The following is a 26956-nucleotide window of genomic DNA, read 5'->3' on the forward strand; positions in this document are numbered from 1 at the left end:
TAATATCAGTGTAAGCGTCATATATATATATATCAACTTTATCCCAATTTGGTGCATACGTGTAAGCTTCCAATATATATCAACCAATCTGTAGCGGACTTTGACCTGGCCATGGTCAAGGGCCATCCAAGGGAGACGACTCCAATGCGACAAAATGTAAACGATCGATGCATTAGTCATGGAAACTATATGTATAAATTCAAACATTATTTTACCCATTATTGAAACTGCTCTATAGTTCGTAAATAAGTCGCCTTCTTAACCATTCTTTTAACATTGTCTTGGTATCAATTATATCAGCAATAATTTCACAGCAATGGATCTTTGAATACTGTTAAAAAGGACTTGCCTACAAGAACAAGATGTTTTGAAGTCCTATGATAAAAACCCACCCTACATTCTTAATAAAAAAAATCAACTCCTTGTTATAGGAATGTCACAGGAAGCAAAACCATAACACACTTAGGATTGATTTTTTTTATCCAATATCATATTTAATTAAAGAATGTCCAGTTATTTTGTCATATTTAATTAAAGAATGTCCAGTTATTTTGTTTCAAGTTAAACTGGTATTCTGTTACGATAAAGTTACAAAGAAATTTGGGAAATTGATATTGATTTTAGTGACATAAATAAAGATGTATTCAAGGAAATATCATATCTTTAATGGAAACAAACAAGAGGCAATAGCTTATAAACTGTTTTCGATCATCAAGTATAAACAAAATGACAACATTCTTTAAGCCGTCAAACCCCCCTACTGAAATAGAAACAAAATTACAACAATAATACAGTTAAAATTTTATTTGAATAATTATTAGCAAACACATGTTGTTCAACAGGAAAATATAAGAAATACACACCGGATCAACTGAAACAAGCTATTAAAGATGCAAAGCCTGGGAAGTCAATTAGAAGTCTTGAGAAGCTACATAAAATAAATCGCATGACCATATCCCGTCATCAAAAAGGATTATTGAAAGGCCATCCAGTCCGGGTGTTAAGCAAAGTAGAGGAGGAGCAATTAGTGGCATATATAGTATACTGTCAGGCCAGAGCTATGCCTTTAACACGGAAAGTAATAAAATCATTTGTCAGAGGTATTGTATCCAAAAGCGGCAGACAACTGTCAGGATCAGGAAACGGTCCGTCCAATAAATGGTTTAGGTCTTTTCTATCACGGCATCCAAGACTATCGATGAAGAGTCCCCAACTTGTCGATGGTGGAAGGACAAGAATGTCAAATGAGACAGTCATGGCACAGCACTTTAAGCTGTTATCTGAAACAATAGAGAAATTGGGTATGTTTATATTTTACAAAACTCCCAATAATTTACTAGATAGAAAACAAACCAGAATGGTGACTGTTAATAAAATACAAAGTTGACACTTATGAAAATTGATATTTTTTTGTGTTCATAACAATTATAAATTCAATTTTAAATATCTTCAACAATGTCATTCATTCATTAAAATAAGGAGTCAAAAAATAAATTAAGTAAGGAACAAATTTGAGCATTTGTAATGCAATGAAACCTGTTTCATTTGAAAATACAACACATATTACATTAATTTTTGTCAATCAATCCATTTCAAGGTCTCGGAAATAAGCCAGAGTGCATATTCAATGTGGACGAGACAGGCTTTGGGAAGGGTATGTCCCTAGACAAGGTCTGTGTAGCTGACAGGAGACAGGCACAATCTCGAGTAGTTGTCACCTCAAACCACACGACAGCAAATGTATGTGTCTCTGCAGATGGACGTGTCTTACCCACCATGGTAATTTATGAAAAGTCCTTCCCAAGTGGAATGTATAGAGATGGTATGTGTCTCAGATTTCATCGTTGCTGTTAAAATATGAATAAAATAAAATGATAATTTAAATAAAGACATCAATTAAATAAGACATTTCGGCACTAAGTTCTTGAAAAACTTTGGTTTAAATTACCTTGAGAATAAAACTGATGTATTAATCTAAAGCTTTAAATATAACCATCAACACTTTGTACATTTTGATGACCTAAAAGTTGCCTGAATGCAGGAATGCTCCCCTAAATATAAAGATTATAGACATGTCTAAAGGTCCCTTATAGGGTGAGCGTTGCTGAAACAAACCTTTTGTTTTCTTTCCTGAAGGAATTCCACAAAGTTGGCTTTTCGGCACGTCAGAAAATGGCTACATGGACTCGGACTTGTTCCGAAAATGGTTCCAGGAAATTTTTCTGAAGCATGTGCCTAGGTCCAGACCTATTTTACTGGTGCTTGACAACCACGAGAGTCACCTTTCGATTCCACTTATTGATATGGCTAGAGCCAACCAGATAGAGTTCTTCTGCTTGCCACCCCATACGACCCATCTCCTTCAACCGCTAGATGTTGCGCTTTTCAGGCCACTAAAAAAAGCTGTGTCTGATTTAGCAGTCAGTCTAAGCTATGTAAACAAAGAACTTATAATTGGCAAACATAGGTATGGATCAATAATGATAAGATGAATCTGGAACTATACTATAATTGCACATTAAAAATATAATCCTTGTTTTTATTCTAATCCAATTGAATTTTGAACGAAATTTAGACAGATATTATGTATATATCATGTAATTAGTTAAGGCCACATAAAGGTAGCTCCTAGGTTTTCATGCAAATTTTTCTCAAAAGCAAAGAGGGAGAGCAACATATTTAACTTAGCTTATAATACTTGTCATAATTTTGAATATCATAATCAATCAATCACCTTCTTTTTTAATTCATCAAGACTAGCTCAGGTACTTCAAGCTGCTGTGGACAAGGTCTTCAGTCCTCACAATATCAAGGCTGGATTCAGGAAATGTGGCATTTTCCCGTTCGATAAAGATGCCATCGATAAGTCACAGCTAGCGCCCAAAGATCCAGAGTTCGATCCCATCAACAACATGGGACCAGGGGGAGACAACATTTCATTACGGCAAGACCCTCTCTGCCATTCTTGTGGTCAGTTTGTCATGGGCCATCCTCTGGTGACCCAAGGCATCATACCACAGGAATTGGCAGCTGTGCTGGTCCCGATCATTGGTCCACCTAAACAAAATAGAGCAACAAGAATTATCACTGAAGCAAGAGTTATAACAGGTGAAATACAACATAAATAACAAGGGCCCAATAGACCTGAATAGCTCAACTTCAATCCAATTATACTTTTTATCAACAGACCTATCAGTAATTTGAGGAGTCCTTGAAAATATATTTTCCTAGTTATATCATGGTAAAGTTCATTTGAACATAATTTTTGGTTATTCAGAAGTCGTTAAAAGTTTTCAGCCTATTTGATCCATTTGACCTTGAATGTAGGTCAAGGTCATTCATCTAAACAAACTTCATCACAGCCTGCCACATGCCAAATATCAAGTCTCTGGGCCTCTTGGTTGTTGAGAAGATGTTTAAATGGTAAAGTTGACACCAGACAGACAGAAGGACGGACAGCCGAAGGACGCTGCACGCACATCATAAGCTCGCCTGCCCAAAGGGCAGGTGAGCTAATAACATACCATAAACAAGTTACAAAACTTTCTTAGTGAAAAACAATATATTACTTACTAGAAACTCTTAATGATAATTAAGTAGACCAAAATAGTATCCATAAAACATTGTTTCAGGAGGGAAATATTCATATTATCAAATAATTCTCAAATTCAACCACTGAATATTTTAATAAATTCCATAATTATTTTTTATCAGCTTTTGAATTCATAAACCATTAACCAGATTTGTTTTATTGAAATTCATGGGCCGATTGGTACCTCCAATAACACTAGTCTCAGTCAAGAAACTTATTGTATGTCCTCTTATATTTCCTTGTTCTTTATCTTCTTATATTTCCTTGTTCTTTATCTTCTTATATTTCCTTGTTATATTTCCTTGTTCTTTATCTTCTTATATTTCCTTGTTCTTTCCATTTCTGTGTTCTTTCTTAATTGATCTGTCTTTAATCCCAGGAGAACAAATCTATGAGCAGCTGAAGGAGAAAGAGGAGAAGAGGAAACCTAAACCGAATAAACAAAAACCACGGGTAAATTCTAAACAATAAACATAACAAAATATTGATCCATATCCATATTTATTTTGGGTGAGATCGGTCAATAAACTCCCATATTGTCCACTGTCCCATGCAATATTTGTTACTTATTTATCAAACTAATGAAACTAAAAATGCATATTGTCCTCTGTCCCATGCAATATTTGTTACTCATTTATCAAACTAATGAAACTAAAAATCCTCATGTGTCTGACCCCTAAGTAGTTGCTGGTTTGTACTGACTCTAGTATACGCAAATGAAGATTTCCTTTACCCACGGTTTAAAAAATACCTGTGGGATCTTTTTTCGCTAACCAAATTCTATTATTTATCCAGAGAGAAAGTAATGAATCTACAATGACAAATACTGGGAAAGATGTGGATCAGGCACCCAAGAAAAGAGTTAAAAAGGTATTAATTGAATGTATAAAGATTGAAATATTCATGTATGCATAGAAATAGCATTTTGCAAATTGTAAAAATTTAAGTTTATGCTATAACCGTTATACTTACTAACTTCTAACCTTTCCTTGACTTTCAGGGCAAGCATCATGTTGAAACAGAATTACCAAAGTTGCATGTCCCTAAAAAAAGAGTCAGAAAGGTACATGTATAAACAAAATATTATTAGTATTAATGCAACGATATCAAAGATATGATAGTAACAATATCATGCAAAAGATCAATTGTTCTTTTTTTTAAAGTCATACATATTTAATGTACTGTTATGATGAACATTAATCTTATATATTTCTTAGGAAATTATTAGTATCACTTGGCTCTACTAACACTTGAAATATCATAGAAATGCTTTAATGTGTTTTAGCCAAAAACAGTAGAACTGACAAGCAACAACATAAGTGAAGAACTTGCTGACCCAGAATTCACCTGTCCTATATGCAATATCCAAGGTCATACCAGTGATGAAGAGAGTGGGATTTTCTGGGTTGGCTGTGATAATGCAAGGTGTAGCAGGTGGTATCACCGAGAGTGTCTGACTCATGACCAGCATGCAGATGTTGACTTGAGTCTACTCACTGGCGGTACATGGCATTGTCATCTGTGCCAAAATGATGGCATTCTACATTCAGAAGATATGTCATGTACCACCCATGAAGTACTTTGCCAAGTCTGCATGCTGTCATGCACTGCGATCGAAATTCGTGATGGCATTGATTTGTTCTGGATTAACTGCAAGTGTGGGAAGTCATATCACAAGTCCTGTCTGCCTTCCTATGTTTACAGAGAGTGGGATCTGGCAAAGGAAGCCTGGCGCTGTGGACATTGTCCTGATCAAAATCTAATCTAGTTTAAAAAAAAATTATCAATGAGTATCAAAAGAACCATGTCATTGACATTCTATTTTTTGTATAATTTACCTGAATCAATTTCTTATTACTTACTAATTAACAAATGAATTTCACTTCATTAAATGTCTTTAAATTCATGACTTATTCAATGAATTGACAGATCTAAAAAATAATTCCTTATAATTGTAATTCATTTATTAATTTACAATAATCATCATAATTTTCCATATTTCATAACCATCACCAATCCATTCATGTAAAAAAACATCTCCGCGATGCATTTTTGTTTGTTCTGAAGCTATGTATACTTTATCAAAATGTTATGAAGTGTCAGTATTTATTTCATGTATTTGAGTATTTCTCCGATTCCACAAAAATTGAAAAAAAAACAGTACATGATTCATATGCAGTTTGTTATTTGTATAAACATTTATAATGTGTAGATAAGCACTTTTTGTTTAAAATGAAATCAGAATAATCAAGAGTTATATATAATTATATCGTCACAATTTCAATATAACGATTTGCATTGATATCCGCCATATTGATTTTCGAGAAGTCGCTCTACATCATTTATAATCGCTTTAAATGTTTGTTATTTTGTTTAAATATCGTTGATTTTAGCAGGAAATGAAAAGTGCTTTCTACATTTTACATACCCGCTTCCAATTTCCGCATTTTGTGTGGATAAGACGCCTTATTTTACCACGACCGAAAGTGTCACAATTTGGGTCCTCGCACCTGCTGCAATCCGGAACCATGAGGTGATGACGTCACAGCGTGTTCGAATAAGAGCACGTGAGCGATCAATTGTAAAATCGATTATAATATTGAACTTACGATGCCTCCTTGTTAGAAAGGTTAAAAGAAAAACTGAAAGTTAAACTTTCAGAATGCATTCAACGAAAACATGTGAAAATTGTCACAATTTGGGTACCCTGACCTTATACTTTATCATCACTAAAGAGGTAAGTTGTCATCACCATGTACGTATACTTCATCATCACTAAAGAGGTAAGTTGTCATCACCATGTACGTATACTTTATCATCACTAAAGAGGTAAGTTGTCATCACCATGTACGTATACTTCGTCATCACTAAAGAGGTAAGTTGTCATCGCCATGTATGCCTACTTCGTCATCACTAAAGAGGTCAGTTGTCATCGCCATGTACGTATACTTCATCATCACTAAAGAGGTAAGTTATCATTGTCAATATACGCCTACTTCATCATCACTAAAGACATAAGTTGTAATGTACATGTATTGATAATTTCAAGCTTGATCTTTCGCTGAGATTTAGGTCAGGATATGATTTTTCGCTGAGATTGAGGCTGGGATAGAGAAGTATTCACACCAGACATTCAACGTGTTTACCATTTTATGGCTGGCTATGTATCAGTATACTTTTTATTGGACAGTTCTGAATCATTAATGCATTGAAATTGGGACATTGCTCTTGTTTTATTCACTCTATCATCAAAACCCAGTTCTTCATGAATTTTGGTTTTTATTTTTTTAAAGGGGAATAACTCTAATAGAAAAAACAGATCTAGAAAATTTGTTTTGTTTTTGCTTTTGCATATAAATAACAAACAATAAAAAATTTGATCTTTCCAGGATTACAACTTCCCTGACATCAAGGATAGACAATACCTCTTGGGATTTTACAGAAATGCAAAGAAGCAAAAATTAGATGTACAAAAATACAATGAGATAAAAGACGCCATTGCTGAGGTACAGCATGACATTAGACGCCTGAGAGATCCTCTTCAGAAACGACTTCCTATAAAAGAGCTGTAGACTGCCTCACCACCACGACCACTACGTTGATTAAATCATAGACAAAGCATATCATTTCCTTTTATATGATGAGTAATGTTGATGTACGAGTTTAGTAGCCATCACTTCTTATTTTCCTTGTTTGTCTCCTTGTTTATTTGTTTGTTATATGAACAAAAAATGTTTAATATAATTTGTACTTCTGACCAATTGTACATCTAAATAGTTTGTATGCTTTATTACTGCCCTGATAATAGGAAAATTTTAAACAGCCTCTGAAGCTTCTGAAAGTTTTAATTGATATAGGTATATTTAACAGTATATACACACTGATATCTTGATGAGACTTTTATAAATTATTTGATATTTACAAGTCTTGATTAATTTCAGACAAGTAAGGGTAATGGGGCTGAAGATGTGTAGCAGTGGTTATGAATGTGTTGACATGTAGAAGATTTGCTGCATCCTCTTTTCTGAAATCTATTATTTTGGTCTTCATCAGCTTCATCAGCTTCGTCAATCAGTTCAAATTCAACATTTACCAAATACCTGTAACCATAAAAATATACTACATTGAATCAAGGAAATCTGTTGTCCTAATGGCTGCCTCCTGGCGGTCGAAACACGTTGAAGACATCTGAACCACAAAAAAAAAAAAAAAGATAACTCTTTAAAAATGTTGAGTAACTATATTTTCAAATATTCAGTTCAAATTTAAAATGCTGTTCATAATTACTAAATTTTGATTATCCGTACTTATCATGATGTCTCCTTTGGAGATCTTTAGAGTTTAAAAGTGGATAAATTCACACCATCTATGCATGGTATATCTTACTCGGTTACAGTAAGGTAAAATTTGAAAATTAAACTGTCTGACTAAAAGCTTGTGAAGTTTGATTTATCTTAGATCTGGTAAAAAAACATCCAGCATTCCACTTGTATGGAAGGCTGTGTATCTTGTGGATTTAAAAAAAAAAAAAAAAAAATGAAACTCAAGTCCTCACATATTTTAAGTATTATAAACAGATTGAAAATATTGTCACAATAGGGTCTGTTAAAAATTCTACCTGAAATTATTATTTTTCAATGAAGTAGCTGATTAAATGTATAAAAGAAGGTTATGAAATATGTATGCACTGGCTATTTCATATTTTGTGGCAAACAATTATTTTTTTTTTTTTAACTTGGAGAAAAAAAAATCAAAAACATGAAATACCTCAGATTCTGTTCATCTTACCACCGCTAACTGACAGCATCTGTACCTGTGATAGTGTTATCTGTTGTAAAATTTGTTTGCCTTTGACAATTTTTTTCTTATTGGATCTGGCCACAGTTTCATCAATATTCCTTAACTGAAAGAAAATCGCTAATTTAAATTTTCCCATAGGAAAGCATAACAGAATGTAAAGGAAAGTTCTTTAGCAGAGGTTTTTCCCTTTATTTCAATATATCTTTCCTATGGCAAATTTTAAGTAAATGTATTTCCTGATGTTAAGGAATGTTGATGAAACTAGGGGCCCAGGTTCCATTTATATAATAAATATTATTAATTGATTGGTGGGGGTGAGCCAACTGAGATCTGTTTCTGAGGAGTGAGCAGTGAAATGTGATCTGGTTTATCTTTTTGCACTGTTATTCTTTAAATTTTGTTACATTAAAGTTAAGGCATTTAGATATTGTCCAGTCCACAAAAAAAAAGAAGAAAAAAAAAAAAAAAAAATCAGCAACAATATAATTGAAGATATGTTGTGTGCTAAGATTGCAAGCTGTTTACTTTTACCTACCTATCTACAGAAGTAAGTACATGTAGAGTTTTTCATATCATTTCCTAGTTCCGACAATCCCAATATTTTTTTTTTAATTTGAAAGCAGATATTTCAGTGTTTGCTCCCCAATTTAACTGCCAAATTAATGAGGAGTTGGAACTATTGTTTCTGCTGTACTGATCTGTGCATATATTAACATAAATTATTTATATCATTAATATTGAATTTGATGTTTTATATAAGGTGGTGGGTACTTACTAATCAAATTCCTTTTGAGTTAGACTTGCCTCTGTCAAGTCTGTCAGACCTGGGGTCAAAGGGTCAAGGTCAGCACTACCTTAGATTTGTTTAATTCACAAATCTCTGCATGTACAAGTCATTTATGATTATAATATACTGTCAGTTTGCTAGAATAACTTGTCTTTTATGAGGTCATTGTAATCAGTATATAAACTCCTAATGTCACCTAAAAAGGCTGATGTCTCTGCTTTATACAGATATAAATAAAGTTGTTTGTAATGAAACATGATATATCATTATCCTCCATGTCTCATCATAAAGTACAGCAGTTCACGATTAATGCAGATTTCAATATCAGTTGCATAAACTATCATGATGAAATTACCATGTCTGGTAGGATGTATTACAGGGTAGAAGTTTAAACAAGCTCCTTATAACCAAATGAATTATAATTTTTGGTATCATATTTGAAGTCATAGATAATGTTACGATGATAATGAAACATTGAACATGATGCTGACAGCTTAACATTATGTAAAGTAGAGAAAAACTCTTGATTTGATATTGACACAATTCAGTTCTTCATCACAAAAAGAAACAAAACAGTGTGACTGGACTTCATATATTGCATCCAGTATTTGATACATTGAGTGTGACTTCGGTAGACAGACAGTGTGCAGCCACCGAAACATCCAACACTGGTCGTGATATACTGAAGTCTACTCACATCCATAATTACCAACCTGAGGAACATTTTTCATAAAATCCGAACCAAGTATGGACCAGATGTTGTATAAGTTGAACACTGATTTCTGTGACCAAGTGTTTAACATGGGTACTGTTGGATTGAGTTTCCTTAGGAATAATCAAGTTTGCTGCCAGTTAATTTTGTACATCCAGTGATTTTCCCAATCATCCTGTAGTGTTATAGTCATCCCTCAAAATTTACTCTCAACCAAAAAAAAAAAAAACAGGAGTGTTGAGAATTTCTTTGTAAATCTGTTTTTATGACGACTGCTGAGGGTTTAGTTTTCAGTCGGTTAAAAAGAGGTGATTTTTTTTTTCAATATAAACTACACTCAGGGATTGACTGCAATACTATTTAAAATTTTCAGTTGCGGTAATTATCTAATTAACGATGAGTGGTGCCAGTAGTTCAGGTCTGTTTGGACTTGGGATTTACGCAGAAAATTTTTTTCAGAGTTTTTGAAACCTTATGTACCTAAATTCTACTGTTACATCTGAAAGATTTCATTATAACTAGAGTTTATTCCATGACTCTTTTTCTGAGATTCAGAGATTTGTACTAAAAACTAGTTTGATCATCTGCTTCAGAAGAACCTTTGTCCTTTGGCTTGTATGTGTAGACTGCTTAATATCTTATTGTCTCTGTGCTTGTGAAATATTTCCATGGTTACCAACTTCACTCCTCTTTCTTTTTAATCAATTAAAAATAATACCATTATTCTAATTGTCCATGTATCCTGGTCTTTGACATGGGTAAAATGCCTCCCATAGAAAGTTTGTATTGTAGGACATTTTGGTAGCTTTAATCATTGTATACAATTTATAGTATGTTTATATAATCAGGGCATTTATTTAACAGAAATTGTAGAGAAGAGTCCTGTAGAGTTTGTGACTAGCTGACTTTAGTGATGTATGCCTAGCACTGTAACGTAGTGAGCACTTTGTGGGGTTGTGTTTTGTTTCCTCTACAAGCATTTACTGGCCTGTGTGTGTGTCAACCTTCTCATCAACCCAAGGCTTCCAAGCTGTTGTTTTGGTAGTTTAGAGCTAGGGTTGTTGGTTTTCGTGAAGAAGTGTGCTTTTTGAGAAAGACTTTAGGTGTCATAACATATGATCAACTATAAAAAAAATAATTTCTGTGGTAACCACAAATGTTTCGGAGATGAGAACTTAACAGTAATGAAACAAGAAACAAGGAACCGTAGCAGTCTCTATGGTGACCGTGACATGATGAACACGGCTCGAAACCTTCTGTCAGCGGTTGCTATGGCGAAAGTAATTATTTTAAGACAAGTACCACTGTTCTCGTGCTGAGTACCTTTAGAAACCTTGTTCGTATGTGGTTGCTATGGTGACAGTAATTTTTTTAAGGCGAGTACCACTGTTCTCATGTTGAGCCCCACTTATAGAAACCTTGTTTGTATCAATGGTTACTATGGTAACAGTATTTGTTCCTGATAACAAGTGCCACTGTTCTCATGAGGATTTCCACTAGAAACTGAATGAGAGATTTATATGGTGACAACAACTGTCCAAATACAGAACCTGCTTTAATCAAAAGGTGCCAATGCTATGAAAAGCATATAATTTATAGTTACCTACAGAATTGTTACATGTTAAAACCACATAGTTCCGTGTGGTAACTAGTTTCTAGTTGACCTGTTTTTGTGGTTACAATGTTATATCAGTTTATGGCCCAGAGTGACTAGTGTTATTGGTTAAGCAAGATGAATATTGACGGTTTCTATGGTAACTTTTGTGTGTCCATGGTTACCACACAGGATTGGATGTGAGTGTGCTGTAGAAGAATCCCACGTAGGGTTTTATTATTATATATCACCACAGTTTTTCTAACAATTGTACAAGTTTTCTTTTCCTATTGTGATGCCGAGCTGTGATACACATTTTCTTCTTTCAGTCTCGTTTTATTGGTTTCAACCTGAGTCCTCAAACAGTAAGTGACCCTGTGTATGGTACCCTGTGTATGGTACCCTGTGTATGGTTAAGCTAATATTAGCATCACACAAGGATTTGTTTTCCAAACTTTTCATTCAATGTTTCGTAATATCTTCTTAGTGCTAAGGGTAAACATATATACCGGTGTACACTGTTCTTGCATTCTTAGAATTACTGAATACAGTAGAATCTTGATCACCTTGATGTTTGTTGGAAATTGAACACCTGTTACCATTTGTCAACAAATGTTTCTCAGAGATCAAAAGTCTTTAGACTTGTGGGGTTCTAATGCACATTAATATGATTGGAAACAGGATTTCTCACACATTTTCTGCTTACTAAGAAATATGATATCTTCGAAAAATAAATACATGATGAAGAAAAACCTTCCAGTCTAGGAGACTAATACAGGTGTAGAATAAGGAAAAATCTGACTGTTCTGACTTACGGTTATCTCCCCTTAGTAAAAAAAATATATACATGTATATATGTATAATGAACAATACATTATTCCATGTTCTGATCTGTATTATATAATATTTTATGGAGGCATGGTTCGAAGATACTGATAGACTGAAATGATACGAAAAATAAAAAGAATAAAAGAATCAATAATTTACCATTCTAATAATGGATGATAACTCAAAATATTTTTACCATTAAATTTAGTGAATTTTCTGTCAGGAACAACAATTTGACTTACAAAATGTACAGTGCTTTATTATCAATACAGATATTTTCATATATGTTACAGAGTTAAACGAACACAATCTTGAATTGTCAGGGAAGCTGAAGAAGGTGGGCTTTTTTCCGAAACATATCAACAATTCGTGTAAATATCTGTATACACTATAATCTCCGTAAGACCGTATCAGAAACAGCTGTGTACCTACTTAAAAAGATACTGGATAATTAAAAACAAAAATTATCAACAAAATATATAGGATTGTGCAAGTTTTCACCATCTAATTCATCAATCTATAATGATCTTTTTTGTGACATTATATATCATAGATGGCTTCGGTGATTATTTATTGCATTATTTAAATATAAATGATAATTAATGGCTAATTCAACGACATACAGATGTATACATGTATATGTGAACTTCATGAAAAATATTACTAGAAGTCATTTTTTCCAGTTGAATACTAATAGTAGTGTGAATGTGAACTTTAGCTTTATCTTATATAGGATGTGTATGTATGTACATGTATTTGATTGTAAAAGAAAAAACTAAAAATATTTCTGCTAAAAAAATAATTTCAATTTAATTTTAACATTTGGTTTCTCAATGTTGACAAGTTGTTGAATGTTATTTTTAAAGATTTTCCTTTCTTTTCCTGTTTCTTTTTTATTTTGAACAAGCTGTTTCTTGATGAATGAAATTTTGACATGTCATTTTATCGAAGGTTTTTTCATCCTTTTGTAAGTGAGTAAATACAATGTGTGAACCAGTTTTCTAGGTATGTACATCCAGTTACTCTCTACTACACATACATTAAAAAGTTTATTCTCTCAAATTGACATTTGTCTTGTTTCTTTGTTAAATATATCAACTCAGATTGATCCCTGTTGAATTTTACTGAAACAATATCGTTAAGATTGTGAATGATAACATTTCATAAAATTGTTTTAAAGATTTTTAGCTCACCTGGTCCAAAGGACCAAGGTGAGCTTATGCCATACTGTGGCGTCAGGACGTCTGTCTGTCCGTCAACAATTGCCTTGTGAACACGATCACTTGAGTAAATATCAACCAAGTTTGATGAATCTTTGTATGCAGTCTGATATCTTCAAGATCTCGGTCAAGTTCAAAAATGGGAATTATTTGACAGTAACTTTCAGAGTTATTGCCCTTGGTAATAATGTTATTATTGAACATTGTGAACACGATAAATAGAGTAAATATCAACAAAGTTATTGCCCTTTGTATAATATCATCATTGGACCTTATGAACATGACACCTAGAGTAAATATCAACCAAGTTTGATGGAGCTTTGTTTTAGCTTATTTTGTTTAACATCCTATTAACAACCAGGGTTTCGGAGGTGGAGGAAAGCTGGAGTACCCAGAGATAAACCATCGGCCTACGGTCAGTACCAGGCAACTGCCCTAGCATACGTGGATTTTGAACTCGCAACCCAGAGGTGAAGGGCGGTCAGTACCAGGCAACTGCCCTAGCATACGTGGATTTTGAACTCGCAACCCAGAGGTGGAGGGCTATATATAGTGATAAAGTGTCGGGACACCTTAACAACTCGGCCACAGCAGCCCGTCGGCAAGGCGAACCATTATCACCATACATGTTTGTAATTGGAGTGGAACATTTAGTCTTATCTCTGAAATCCAACAACAATTTTAAAGGCATATTTATAACAGGTAGTCTGTTCCTTCTTTGTCAATATGCTGACGATGACAATCTCCTTCTGGGTGACAGTAGTCAATCTCTATACACTGCAGTCAAATTATTGGTAGATTTTGCCATGGTATCTGGAATAAAGATAAATTTTACAAAAATCCGGTCTGTACTGGATAGGAAATAAGATGTTTTCAAATGAAAGAATATGTCCTGATTTGAGTATCAATTGGTCAAATGCTTATTTCAAACTGTTATAATGTTTTCCTTAAATCTAGACAATATGGAACATAGCAATTTTGAAAATGAACTACAGCATATTTACAAACTACATGTACTACGGTACTGGACTTGCCAAGATCTTACTTCGATTGGACGTATCACAATCATAAAAACTCTTATATTACCCAAATTTGTGCATTTGTTTTCTACACTTCTAAAACCTTCAACAACTTATCTAAATAAGATAAACTGTATCTTATTTGGTTTCATATGGAATTTTAAAACTGAAAAGATAATTGCCAGTTAGTAGGAAGATGGTGGACATGACCCATGCTTTCTCATTTATTAAATATCTGAAAGTGAAATGGATAAGAAGAGTACATGTATTTGAGGATTCTAGAACCTTGATAACAATGTTAAAGAGGCTTACCCGCAGACGGACCGGTAAACGGCACATCTCCGATCACTAAATAAACTTCAGTACACGTTTCTATGTGACAAAATTAGAGGTTTTCCGACTTTATTTCTTGAAAACAATTACAGAATATGTATTTAAAAGACGTTTTAAAACTCAACCTGAGAGGGAAATGTATGGAATATAACGGCAAATCTTCTTTGTAAATCGCCGCTGCCTTTGAAGTTATCACTGTGCGGCACTGTACACGTGCTTGTTTCTTTGATGTGTCAATCAAATTAGACTTATTGCGGGTTGCGATTAAATAAATAATATTTAAAAATGAGGTTTTAATATCACTTTTCAGCGTTTTATAAGGAAAATAAAATGAAAAACTCAACAATTCCAACAATCTGTCATGTGTAAAGAATCTTTTTCTATTAGCCAATTTTTCTGATCTCTCTGCGGGCAAGCCTCTTTAAAAGAAATTTTACCGTTTAAAATTGAAAACTTGCAGCTTTTTTTTCTGTCAATTTTTAAACTTATCACTTTCAGAAATCCAAAGTGAACCGTATACTTTGTCAGAATATTTAGGTAAAAGATTGGTAAATTTTGTGCCAATGAAAAAGATGAAGTTCTGTAATCAGTGGAAATCGGTATACAGTTGGGGGATCTTTTCCCAAATGGTACAATAAGAGAATTTAATGATTTAGACACTATACCTTCTTCAGATTTCATTCAATATGATTATATAATAAACAAAATTGACAAATACTGGAAACAAACATACTGAAACTCCATGGGTCGTAATGAAGTTGAATTACCCCGGCTCTAGAAACGAAGATGATGTATCGATTTTGTTGAGTAAAACCGGCTGAAGTTTATATACCTGAAATTTGTTCAGCAGTTTATAAAAAAAGCCTCTAAAACAGTCAATGAAAATCTATTATAGAAATGGATGATGATTTGAGTTGAAACAAAATTACGAACTTTTCAATATAAGATTAATCATAGGTATTCATCCAGCAAATGATTTGTTAATCACAGACAATGAAATTATCTACTAATAGACTTTGTACATTCTGTAATAGGGGAATCCGAAACTTTGGAACATATTTTTGGAAGTAATGTATATGTATACCATCTCTGGCTCCACTGTGGGGGCTGTCCGATGGTCGGTTAGGCAATCTTACCTACTTTACCTGCCATATATATATCATTAGTCTTCACACATAGCTGTAAAATTTTGTCAGATTTGTAAGGATTTACATAGGCAACCATATCATGTTGATTTGTATTCAAATAAACATTTTGTTGTAAATTATCGATAAAACAGAAAATAAATGCAATTTTGGATGTACAAAGTAGGTACTATAATAAAATTGCTTTATAGAGTTATGTTTGAGTTATGCCCCTTTAACTGTGTTTCTCATTGTTTTCACCGAGTATTAGCTAGTGGGCAATACGAATTCCTGCCAACGGTCCACATATAACATCATACGTATATATATGATATATAGTTCCGTTTTGAGACTGTCCAAAATAACAAGGAATTCGTTAAGACACTCTGAAGTTGGTGAATTTGGAATAAGTTTGTTGGTGCTTTTTCTCAGAAAACACTGGAATAATCTTTCTCAGTTTTTGTTATATCATCCTTAATTGGTTCTTAGTTGCATTACGGCGGGTTGAAATTAACAAGAATGCCGTCAGGCGACTATCTGTGATTTTGACAGGTATCCGATCGTTATCGCCTTATTTCCCAGGAAGTGCTGGAGGTCACTTGGTATATACAATGTATACGTATAAAGCTAGAAAATACCATCGGTTTTTTTAGGCCTTTTTGTATGACACCATATTTCTCTTGGATTTTATAATTAGTTATATACATTATCTTAAATCAATAATAATATTTCGTTTCCATTTAAATATTCCTTGGTTCGTATCTTTTTTTATTTGTCCCATTCTATCGACGGTTGAAGTTAAAGTCCGTTATAGCGACTAGATATTACAAATCAATGGAAAACAAAGAAAATATTTAAACAATAACATAAAAGGTAATAGGTATGATACATAACTAAAGAAGGTAATAGGTATGTGACACATAGGACACACAGACTCAGAATTCTGTACCATAAACTATGTATGCGTTTCAAAAGGACAACGATCGTAAAAAAAAACAAAAAAAAACTACCGTGTAGAGAAATGAAAACAATGCTAAAATCCCTGATTGTGCTTGGTGCTCCTCTCTTGTTTAAACAAATGTGACTTTTACGAATGAATAACATTGGTAAAGGGACCCGGAACTTACGCAAAAGTCAGACGTGACTCAATGGAATGTTCTGCAAGGACCTGTATATTTTGTCATCTGTACGATCTACCTAATTCGTCAGGGGGGGGGGGGGGGGGGGGGGGAATCGCTCGCATTATTACTAAATTACTGGACCTCTACACGAGCAAGTTGCAAACTTTCGATATTATTCTCGCACATGAAAGTCACGTCAGATATAACTTTGAATGAATCGATGAATTCGTGCAACTTACTCTCTAGAAAACGATTTGCAATATTCATTTTCCGCCGGGGGGTTTCGGCGCCCCCCCCCCCCCCTCCCCCCCCTTTCGAAAATCCTGGATCCGCGCCTGTTATATATCATCTCCCTATTAGGAAATCAGAACTTCTCAGTACATAATTAATCAAAATCTATTATAAAAACACTATTTGGTAAAAGTGAAGATTTTTTTTCTTTCTTTTTTTTTTTTTACTTTTCTTGTCTCTTATAATTATTGTATAGTAAGACACACGCAATGTAATAACCTCTATATTTAGATCTCCCCACTGGTATGGGTTTCATATTAAATATGCGTGTGACTGATTTGCTATTGTATATATAATTATATGTGGTTCCATCTCGTCAACTACCGTAAATATTGGAGAACCTTTATAAATCAATCAATCAATCAATCAATTTATTAAAGTGTCGCACCATATATATTTACAAAATTATATAGGTTACATAAAATGCATATGATAACATAAAAAACTAGATATAGATTCTATATATTGCCCATCAAATAAAAATATTCGTATATAACTATACAAAAGACATATCGCATATAAAATGTATTTCATTCTCTAAAACATTATCATTCAAATTATCGAAATAATATTTACACATCCGGTCTGCTGGAGAAATCTACATGTAGGTTTCCCGACCAGTCAGTAGGCCCTATGTTACTGCCCGAGAAGAATGTTGCGTTACATCACGTACTAGTAGGTCCTAACCATGAAGTCTACACTGTGCATGTGCAGTGCAGTCATAAATAAATAACAGTAAAATGCTTACTGTATTTCATTTTATTAAGCTTAATTTGAATTTGCGTCATGGCTACTTGTAGTCTTTTTGGTTTTAAAACAATACATTAAATAAAGAAAGAAAGAAAGAAAGAACGAAATGTTCTGTTGCCAAAGCCGATAGTGTTGATACGAGTTATCTACCCCTCAAGGAGTTACTTCCCGCATTACGTGTCAGCGCCAGCCACGTCCTCAGCCGCCATTGCAGGAACGTGGAACGAGCAGCACAACAGTCAAGATGAATGTTTTTAGGCTTGTGGGGGATATGTCCCATTTATTAGCAATTTTAATATTGCTACTTAAAATGTGGAAAACAAGATCTGTCGCAGGTAAGTTGGCACATGAAATTCCGACCAAATCATGACTTTATGAAGTTGGAATGACTGACGTGTCCCTAAAAATCACCGGTCGGTAGCTAAAAGACAAACAAAATGCATGATCTGTTACTCTAACTAGTAACTATCAGTCAAGTTAAGTAATGTTCGAAGTTTGTCGATGTTAACACCGCTTTCGCCTATATAATCGTACACATATTGTTCCAATATATCATTTATAATTAGATAAAATGAAATTTTGGATATGAAGTTACCGTTGACAGGTTGTCTAAATACAGTCAGCGACTGTTTATCAATTCTTATTACAATATTGCGATGTGATGAGGTTACTAAATGCATAATTACACAATTTTAAAGTGTTTATCTTATTGAAGTGTAGATGTTTCAGAGGTTGTTATTTGTAAAGTTACAGCTCATTAACTCAAGCTGTTGCACGTTTAAAAAAAAAAAAAAGTCCGTTCATAAACACAGTTAATATGACTTCCTGGAGCCAGAGACATTTATCTGCAGAAGCTAGGGTATTAAATAACTTAGATGGCGTTTCTCGAGTAAAAAAAGTCCCAATGAATAGCTCAATTTAACACTTCCATGTATTGGTTTGCTAGATTTCTTACAATTGATTTTTCTACACACAAATTGTGATAAGGAATATTTATGACACATATGACAAGCAAAAAACTGACTTTTTATCAGTTGTGTAAATGTCAAAGACTCCATACATATAAAAAGGTTAAAAGTGAGAAATATTGTCCCAAATTACAAAGCCAACATGTACATATGTACAGTTCAGCTGTACTTTTTATACATACAACCAAAACAGTAGCATTTAATTAGCCTCATTCATGAAATGACTCAATAATTAAATAAAATAAGAATAATTATAAATATGAAGCATGTAGATATTTAAAGTCTCTGTCTTTGGAATATACAGATGACATCATGTGTTTGAGCTTGTACCATGTGGGGTCCAAACCAAAAAGGTGTGACCAACTGACCATAACAAATTAAACTGACCATAACAAATTGGACACCGTAATTCATTAGAATTAAGAGCTGTGTCACAAATACTAGTTCCCAATATATTTCCACTGTAAGTCAGAGACATGCTATACTAGATGTAACTTGCATTGGCCAACTAAGCGTTGCTGATCAATAGATGTAAGGATATCGGCTTACCGTAATATAAATATTATCCCATTTGACTTGATATCTATTACAAATAATTTGAAGACATTTAAAACCCATAAAGCCACTGTTCTGTCAGCTGTAGCCTGCTATATGTTCTTTTGCTTGTCATCATATTGGTTTTTATACATAGGTCTAGTACAAAACACAAAATAAAAAAAAGTCAATTTCATGTTACACGATCTCATAAGTTTATGCATTATTTGATGGATGTTATAATTAATTGGTGAAATACTTGCCATAAGAAGGATTTAATATTTATTTTTATTATTATAATATTTTCTTGTCAACAAATTGGTTTTTATAGGACTTGTACAGAACACAAAATGTGGAAAAGATCAATTTCGTGTCAATTTAAAACTCACTAAATTATATTTTATGAACTTAATAAATTGGTGAAATCCCTGTGGAAAGAATGCTTTTTATCAGCTAAATCATGGGTAATAGGAAGCCAATGTAATATTTTAAAATATTTAAATATCAACCAAGTAGTAAGCTATTGCATGGTGCACCATGGTCAGGCTAGGATAGAAACCAGCTGGATCTTTCATTGTCCACAGATTAAAAAATTAAGCTAACTGGCCAGTCCCAAGTCTCGCTAGTCACTTGCTCACTGCCATATCCTTTTGTTTAGCAATAATTATGAAACTAAATTGATTTTATTTTCTGTTACAGGTATATCCGGGAAAAGCCAGATTTTATTTGCAATGGTCTTTGTAACTCGGTACCTCGATCTATTTACATCATTCATCTCTGTATATAACACATCCATGAAGCTGTTTTTCGTCGTGTCCTCCTTCCTGACAGTGTATCTGATGTACTTCAAGTTCAAGGCCACATATGACAGTAACCATGACACTTTCCGCGTCTTGTTTTTAATTGCACCTGTTGGAGGCCTGGCTTTCCTTGTCAACCATGAATTCTCACCAATGGAGGTATGGTACATGATGACAAAAGTTTCACTTTATAATAATTTGAATAATATGACAAGAAATTTTTCCCTGACCTTTGATTTTGAAAAGAAGTTAGTGGAAATAAATATACTCAAGTTCTAAAAGAAATGCTGAAGTAGATATAAGAGAAATAACCTAAATGATGTTATCTGTAAAAGAAAAGTAAGTAATCATCTATACTTACTGAAATTCAAACTTTATGTATGTGTATTGATGCATGCTATTTCAACTGATTTTTTCATTTTTGTGCAGATACTTTGGACATTTTCCATCTACCTTGAGTCGGTGGCCATCTTGCCTCAGCTGTTTATGGTCAGTAAGACAGGAGAAGCCGAGACAATAACCAGTCATTATTTGTTTGCCTTGGGCTCCTACAGGGGTCTTTACCTGTTTAACTGGCTCTACCGGTACTACTTCGATGGATTCTTCGACTTGATTGCCGTTGTAGCGGGAGTCGTGCAGACCATTCTTTACTGTGATTTCTTCTATTTGTATATCACAAAGGGTACGTCTTTTCTACACAACACAATTACTTAGAAGGCTCCTATATTATATGTGTTCTGTTGATATATTCTTATTAATATCACTATTGTAATATTGTTTACATTTTCACATAATTGTGATAATAGATAGAAAATATATATCATAATGTAATAAAAAAAAAAAGAACGGTTTAGATTTTTCCACTTAAAATTAAATTCCATTTATTTCAGGTAATACGTTTATTTATTAACCGGTAAAAAGAATGTTATTTATAGTTGTTTGGGTTGAGACAAGAGATACCTTTTTGCTTCAAACAGGATTTTGTCAATCTATTGCATGCTTTATTAGAGTTTTGTAGCCAAATGCAATCAATAAACCTAAGAAAGTGTGGAATGAAGATATTGTGCTTCTTCAAAAATGCATCAAATATTTTGGATGCACACTTCCCTTTTGGTACCCTTCTCATTAATTATTGTGAAATCTCCGCTGATTTTTGTCCCCAAATATACTTTTGATAGCATATAATAGCAAATTTTCGTGAAATAAATTCTGCTCTAAAGTTAGGTAAAGGATGCCTTTGAACTATTTCAGGCAAAGGATCACTACTGTTTACAAATAACGAGATTGTTTTCAAGGATGCCCCATTGCTGGAAGTTTAAAAAGGTTAGATTGCATTTTCAGTATCACCTCAATGGGTTTTATGGTATGGCCAGATTCCTGCGGATTTGTATAGTGGCTTGCATTTAGCTGTAGCTGTGTTTTCTTGTTTAAATTTCACACTATTTGTGTTCAGATTACTTTGAAGTACATCAAACCATGTCCCTTTAATTAACATGTCTGTCACTAACAGCAGGTGCTTACAGCGTCAGTGGAATCGCGATAGGTTCCCAGGAAATTTTGTCGAATTAGGAAATAAGGGCCAAATACAAGAGGTTGATAATGCATGTTAATGTGTATTGGGTCCCACTCATCACATCATAGGTGGGTCTGTGGCTGCTGTGGTAGGTTCCTTTGTAAATTGGATTTAAAAAAAAATATATATATATATATTCTAACATATATATTCTAACCACAAGTATCTTGACATAATTTGATTTTTTTTAAAAACTTTATTTCTTTTACAAAAATTGTGAAACAAGTTATATCAATTTATATTAATCACGCTTGTTGGCCGGGATGTAAGCGTGCAAGGGGTCTTACTGTTGGAGTAAACCGGAGTACCCGACAAAAACCCACATGTGACGTGGTCGGGCAGATGACCCCATACTTTTTCACATTCGCTTGAGGAATCGAAACCAAGCTGCCTAGGTGAAAGGCAAGTGTGTTACCACTGTACCATCCAACCACCCATTTGATTCCAAACTTAACATTCATGCATTAATGAACCTGTAGGTTTTGGAAAACAAAATTCAGTGTGTTTACAGATCCTGGACCTAAGAATATTGATGATTACAGTTTACAACGGGTATAAGAGCACTGTTGATAAGACATGAGCAGTCTAGGCCTTGACACTGATGTTAGAATGGAAACCTGAGGCCCCTAAATGTTAAATCTCTTGAGAAAGCCCCCTCTCCCTGATTTTCTGTCATGCTAGCCCATTTGTCCTGACTTTGTTGGCTGTTGTAACTATGATATATATATATATTTATATGTACATACCATACAGTTAGCATTGCTTCTTGTACTCTTTCTTACTAGTATGATAGTACCTCTCTCTGGAGTATCATTGACATTTCCCCTCAAGCTTTACCGGGGAGACCAGACCAGACACACCCCCCTGATTTTCATCAAATCCCTCACTTTCTTTCCCTATATCCTTGTAACAAAAACATGTTAATGTCTAAGCATGCATGATTTGTGCTGTTTGAAAAAAAGACTTCTGCATATGTTATTTGCAATTGGGATATGCATCTTTGCTATGTATTGTTTTGTCTTGCACTGAACTAATTCTTAACAACACTGTCAGCTGTACTTAGATAAATGATTGTCAAGCAAAATAGCAATGGCATTAAATATATAATTATGATAAATAATTATGATATCTCTAACAGAATCTTCGCAGCCTTCAAGGGATGACAACTGCAGACAAATTTGTGTAGATGATTGCTACTGCTACAGAATAAGCATATAACCATACAATTTTGAAACTATTGCAGAAAATGTTTTTAATTCACTTTTTCTTCTTAAATTTATCTAAATGTATTTTGCATATTTTAGATCGTGATATGTTTTGCTACAGCTTTTTACTTTATATTTAAACACTTAAAAACATTTAATTTGTAATTATAAAAAGGACCATTTGTTAAATGTGTTGCAAGTTACAGGAAATCTACTATAGCTGTGTTTTGCATGTACCTGAATCAAGTATGTTTTCAGAGTTTGACAAGCATGGATAAATAGTTGAACATATCCTTATCTAATAACAACGTCGATGGAAAACATTAATACCAATTTCTAATACGTATTGATGCATGCTATTTCAACTGATTTTTTTCTTCAATTCTTGATAGAGACCTTTCCATTGTATTTCTGAATTAAACAAAACGAGAAAAAAATTACAATGAGTGCAGCGTAAATGATGTTAATCACATAATCTTATTTTCATAGCAGGGCTAGAAATTACTTATATTTCTAGTATCTGAAGGTTACAGCTCAGATAAAATGAAATAAAATCATCCTGCTTCGTAAATTGAAATAGATTGAGCTTATACATTGGGCAGGCAAAATTTGAAACACTATCAGTTTCAGTGGTGCAATATTTTTGTTTATTTACATAACAATTCTCAAGCCCTGCATGTTTTTTTCCCCATATTGTCTCAACCCAAACATCTTGAAATATATTTTTGTCTCATATATATATATAATTCATTGTGTTTTATATGAAGGAGAAGAGTATTAATTTACTATTTTTTGTTTTTCAGTAATGCGAGGCAAGAAGATATCTCTACCAGCATAAACATTAGAGGACAATGCCAGGAAAACAGTCGTGAAAGCTATAAGGGATATGGATTATGTTATGTACTGCTCAGTGATTTGGCTACACCATATTATGCAGATAAACAAAATCTTGTGACACTTTTAGTGGGCAGGTATTTGCCATCAAAGTAAAAACAAAACATAAACATAATGGTGTTTGTATGTATATAGAACATGACATATATCAAGGTATTTTCTTGGACCAGGTTATTTATTGAATACTTGAAATGGTACAAAAGAATTTTCTAAAAGCTGGTATGAATTTTCCTATTTGTAACCAAAAGCAATTTTGTGGTCATTTTGTCATATTGAACATAAGGTGGCCATTGTGCAGTGAGGGTGGTGAGAAAGCTGTTCTGGTGTGCTTGGTGCTGCTGTTGTTGATTTGGTGAGACAATAGAAAACTCATTTGCATTGTTCTCATTAGTAATGCTTAATAGACCACTTGTAACATGATTTAAACAAGCTATATTTGGCCTTCTGTTTTTATGTTTTTACAAACAACATTCATTTGTTCTGCGATGTTAAAATTTCAGTATTTGAAAACCCATTCATTAAAAAAAAATACTCCCTTAAGTTCAGAATATAATTTATTATTTTATTCTTAATCAGCCTTTAATTAAGATCAAATGCCAAAATTGTAACTTTGATTTCAAAATGGAAAAAGACTACAGTCGCATTTGTAAATTAGAAAAATGTGATAGCTACCGTGGTAAGGCCATTTGTTTCTTTGACATTACATTTAAATAGATGTTTTAATATTTTTGACATTTAGTTGATGTTTTTAAATCTCTAGTCAATCTGCAGTTACCTTTTGCTTGCCGAGGTAGTACAAAATGTATGCTTTCAGATGAAAAATAACGGAGAACTTAAATGATTATTTAACAAAAAGGAATATTGCTCTAAAATTTAAGAAACTGATTTAATATATGCAGCGTTCAATATGGAAGGCCGAATTTGATAAAACCTTTGTACATAGATGTGAAATTAATGTATTGTTTATGTTTCAAAGGATGAGATTGTGTACATTGTATGCATGTAGGATATATATATATGTATGAATGATGATAGCAAACAAGTACTTACTCATAATACTGCTGTTTCCTAAATATAGGACAGAAAAAGGAAGCCAAATGTTAAAATATATTGATCCAGGCCAACGCTGATCATTATCAAAATTTTCTTCAAATAAATTATATTTCCTATTGATAACACGATCTATTATAGTACTCACAGCAGCTGTCTCTGGTAAGGATTATAAGTGGCTATTTATAGCCTGTATGTTTGTGACATTTAGATAAAATGGTTGAAGAGTGGGTGATAGATGAGAGGATGGCCTGAAAGGGCGATGTCCATGTAAATTATATTCTGTTTTATCCAGTATTTTGATTTAAAATCGTATTTTTTTTTCGCAAATGCAATTGAGTTTTATTGTTAATGGCATTTTTCATCCTTCTTGTGAACTTTTTTAACTAGGGTCATTCTTAAAACTGTAGTCTTCTCTGTTGGCATACTTAAGTTGCTGGTTAAATTGGAAAAGATCTATATATTTTTATAGTCATTGAGTGTATTGAATTTACCTACATATCTCGGTGATTTTCAAACTTGTAAAGTTAACCTATCAACCTACAAATCAGAATTTCTGCCAGTTTTGATCAAAGACCTTTAATCTCCTTCATTTATTTCTGCGCCAACTTTTAAAATTGATAGAAATCCCTAGTAGTCCCATTGAAATAATGAACGAGGATAAACTTGGGACCATAAAAATCATCTTTTTACTATATGGGCCAAAAATTGATTACACATGCTACTGTTATGAAATTCATCTAGTTCTTAATTTTAGTTCTGGAAAAGTGGTTGTGCTGGTTTGTGAATTTAAAATATTGAATATGAAATCTATCTTTACCAATGAAAACCAGGTACATCCTATGATGATAGTGGATATGATGTGTAAATGGTGATAGGTTTTCAGTCTTTAGTGGTGAGTGTGGAACTTCAGTATAACCTCTTGCATGCTCTGTTGTATTATGCTTTTATAACCCTGCATTGTCATCGGTATGATTATCAGCACATTTCATTTATTCCTTGTTGTTTTTGATTGCCTACTCATTTGTATGGTACGAGTAACAAGTTGTAGTTGTATCAGACAACGGATGGTTCTGCTATGTGAAAGCATACGAAAAGTACACATGGGTTCTGTACAGTAAATAAATAACATTTTGCAGATAAATATTGTGTTGTCTTTTGGTGTGTGTTAATTTCTTCCTGGAATGGTGCATTCCAAAAAAGGCACAGTGTATGAAAATTTAGCTAGAGTTACTTCCCTTAGTATAGGTGGACGATGAACACCGGTACGGTTCGAATTCGTAAGCTATTAGTTATGTTGGCAAATCGATAGATTTTGCCATAAATAATGCCAATTAGTACCAAATAGTGATGTAATGTATTCAGGGTAGACGAAACAAGTTGTTTCCACTTCATCTGTTAGCTGTGATAACGTTGCTCTGGACGACGGACGGACAATCAGATGGTCGTCGTCAGAGCAGGCAAGAGGTCTAAATGTAGGTAGAACAGAGTACAGAGGGGTACCCGTGAAAACCAACACTGTCGGACGAGTGATCCGATACATTTTCATGTCCGATCTGGGACTCGAACCCTGGTTACCAATGCAAAAGACTGCGCCAACCAAACACCAAAAAATATAGCTACATTTTGTATAATAACTTAATTTTGCTAGCAATACCGATAGTACAAATCCTAAAATTTCCGGATTGTCACCAATTAATAGAACGGTACAAGGTTTAATTGATAATTTAGGGCATAAACAGGCTGTAGCACCTATAATAG

The 26956-nt window shown here is 33.6% G+C and overlaps 3 protein-coding genes and 1 long non-coding RNA gene across 20 annotated transcripts in view; 3 read left to right on the top strand and 1 right to left on the bottom strand.

Moving 5' to 3' along the window:
* The window catches only part of LOC117336382 (calcium uniporter protein, mitochondrial-like), an 83721-nt gene extending 70342 nt beyond the window's left edge, over window positions 1-13379 (top strand). Inside the window, exon 7 of the mRNA XM_033896890.1 lies at window positions 6982-13379. Coding sequence (XP_033752781.1) covers window positions 6982-7164 — 183 coding nt within the window. The 3' untranslated portion in view covers window positions 7165-13379. The remainder of the gene's footprint in view (window positions 1-6981) is intronic.
* LOC117336405 lies at window positions 790-6296 on the bottom strand. Of its 15 annotated transcripts, none has more exons than XR_004534605.1 (8): window positions 6021-6296; window positions 4940-5356; window positions 4565-4635; window positions 3777-4019; window positions 2735-3057; window positions 2116-2426; window positions 1568-1847; window positions 790-1280 (listed from the first exon to the last, which is right to left on the bottom strand). It is a non-coding gene; the product is annotated as an uncharacterized LOC117336405 (long non-coding RNA). The 15 variants fall into 15 exon arrangements; XR_004534618.1 differs by having other exon boundaries at window positions 1776-1847; window positions 2116-2393; window positions 6021-6295; XR_004534603.1 differs by having other exon boundaries at window positions 2116-2431; window positions 6021-6295.
* On the top strand, window positions 3627-5750 carry LOC117336393. 2 transcript variants are annotated; one of them, XM_033896897.1, is made up of 4 exons: window positions 3627-4045; window positions 4388-4462; window positions 4593-4655; window positions 4878-5750. In XM_033896897.1, the coding sequence occupies exons 1-4, from the start codon at window positions 3761-3763 to the stop codon at window positions 5358-5360; spliced, it is 906 nt and encodes a 301-aa protein (XP_033752788.1). In that variant the 5' UTR covers window positions 3627-3760; the 3' UTR covers window positions 5361-5750. The 2 variants fall into 2 exon arrangements, with proteins under 2 accessions (XP_033752788.1, XP_033752797.1); XM_033896906.1 differs by having other exon boundaries at window positions 4017-4462.
* Window positions 13380-18415: 5036 nt separating the features above from the next.
* On the top strand, window positions 18416-26339 carry LOC117336447 (ER lumen protein-retaining receptor 2). 2 transcript variants are annotated; one of them, XM_033896969.1, is made up of 5 exons: window positions 18416-18506; window positions 20373-20632; window positions 20903-21155; window positions 21725-21796; window positions 24055-26339. In XM_033896969.1, exons 1-4 carry the CDS (start codon window positions 18416-18418, stop codon window positions 21790-21792), a joined length of 672 nt encoding a protein of 223 aa, XP_033752860.1. In that variant the 3' UTR covers window positions 21793-21796; window positions 24055-26339. The 2 variants fall into 2 exon arrangements, with proteins under 2 accessions (XP_033752860.1, XP_033752868.1); XM_033896977.1 differs by lacking the exon at window positions 21725-21796.
* Window positions 26340-26956: the final 617 nt, after the last annotated feature.

Source organism: Pecten maximus, chromosome 1, assembly GCF_902652985.1.
Source record: "Pecten maximus chromosome 1, xPecMax1.1, whole genome shotgun sequence".
Lineage (NCBI taxonomy): Eukaryota > Metazoa > Mollusca > Bivalvia > Pectinida > Pectinidae > Pecten > Pecten maximus.

Coding starts and splice junctions, on each gene's coding strand:
- LOC117336393 (XM_033896897.1), top strand. CDS start 3,761: ATGGGCCGATTGGTACCTCCAATAACACTAGTCTCAGTCAAGAAACTT. Junction 4,046..4,387: donor CGAATAAACAAAAACCACGG/GTAAATTCTAAA, acceptor TTATTTATCCAG/AGAGAAAGTAATGAATCTAC. Junction 4,656..4,877: donor CTAAAAAAAGAGTCAGAAAG/GTACATGTATAA, acceptor AATGTGTTTTAG/CCAAAAACAGTAGAACTGAC.
- LOC117336447 (XM_033896969.1), top strand. CDS start 18,416: ATGAATGTTTTTAGGCTTGTGGGGGATATGTCCCATTTATTAGCAATT. Junction 18,507..20,372: donor GAAAACAAGATCTGTCGCAG/GTAAGTTGGCAC, acceptor TTTCTGTTACAG/GTATATCCGGGAAAAGCCAG. Junction 21,156..21,724: donor CTATTTGTATATCACAAAGG/GTACGTCTTTTC, acceptor GAACTATTTCAG/GCAAAGGATCACTACTGTTT.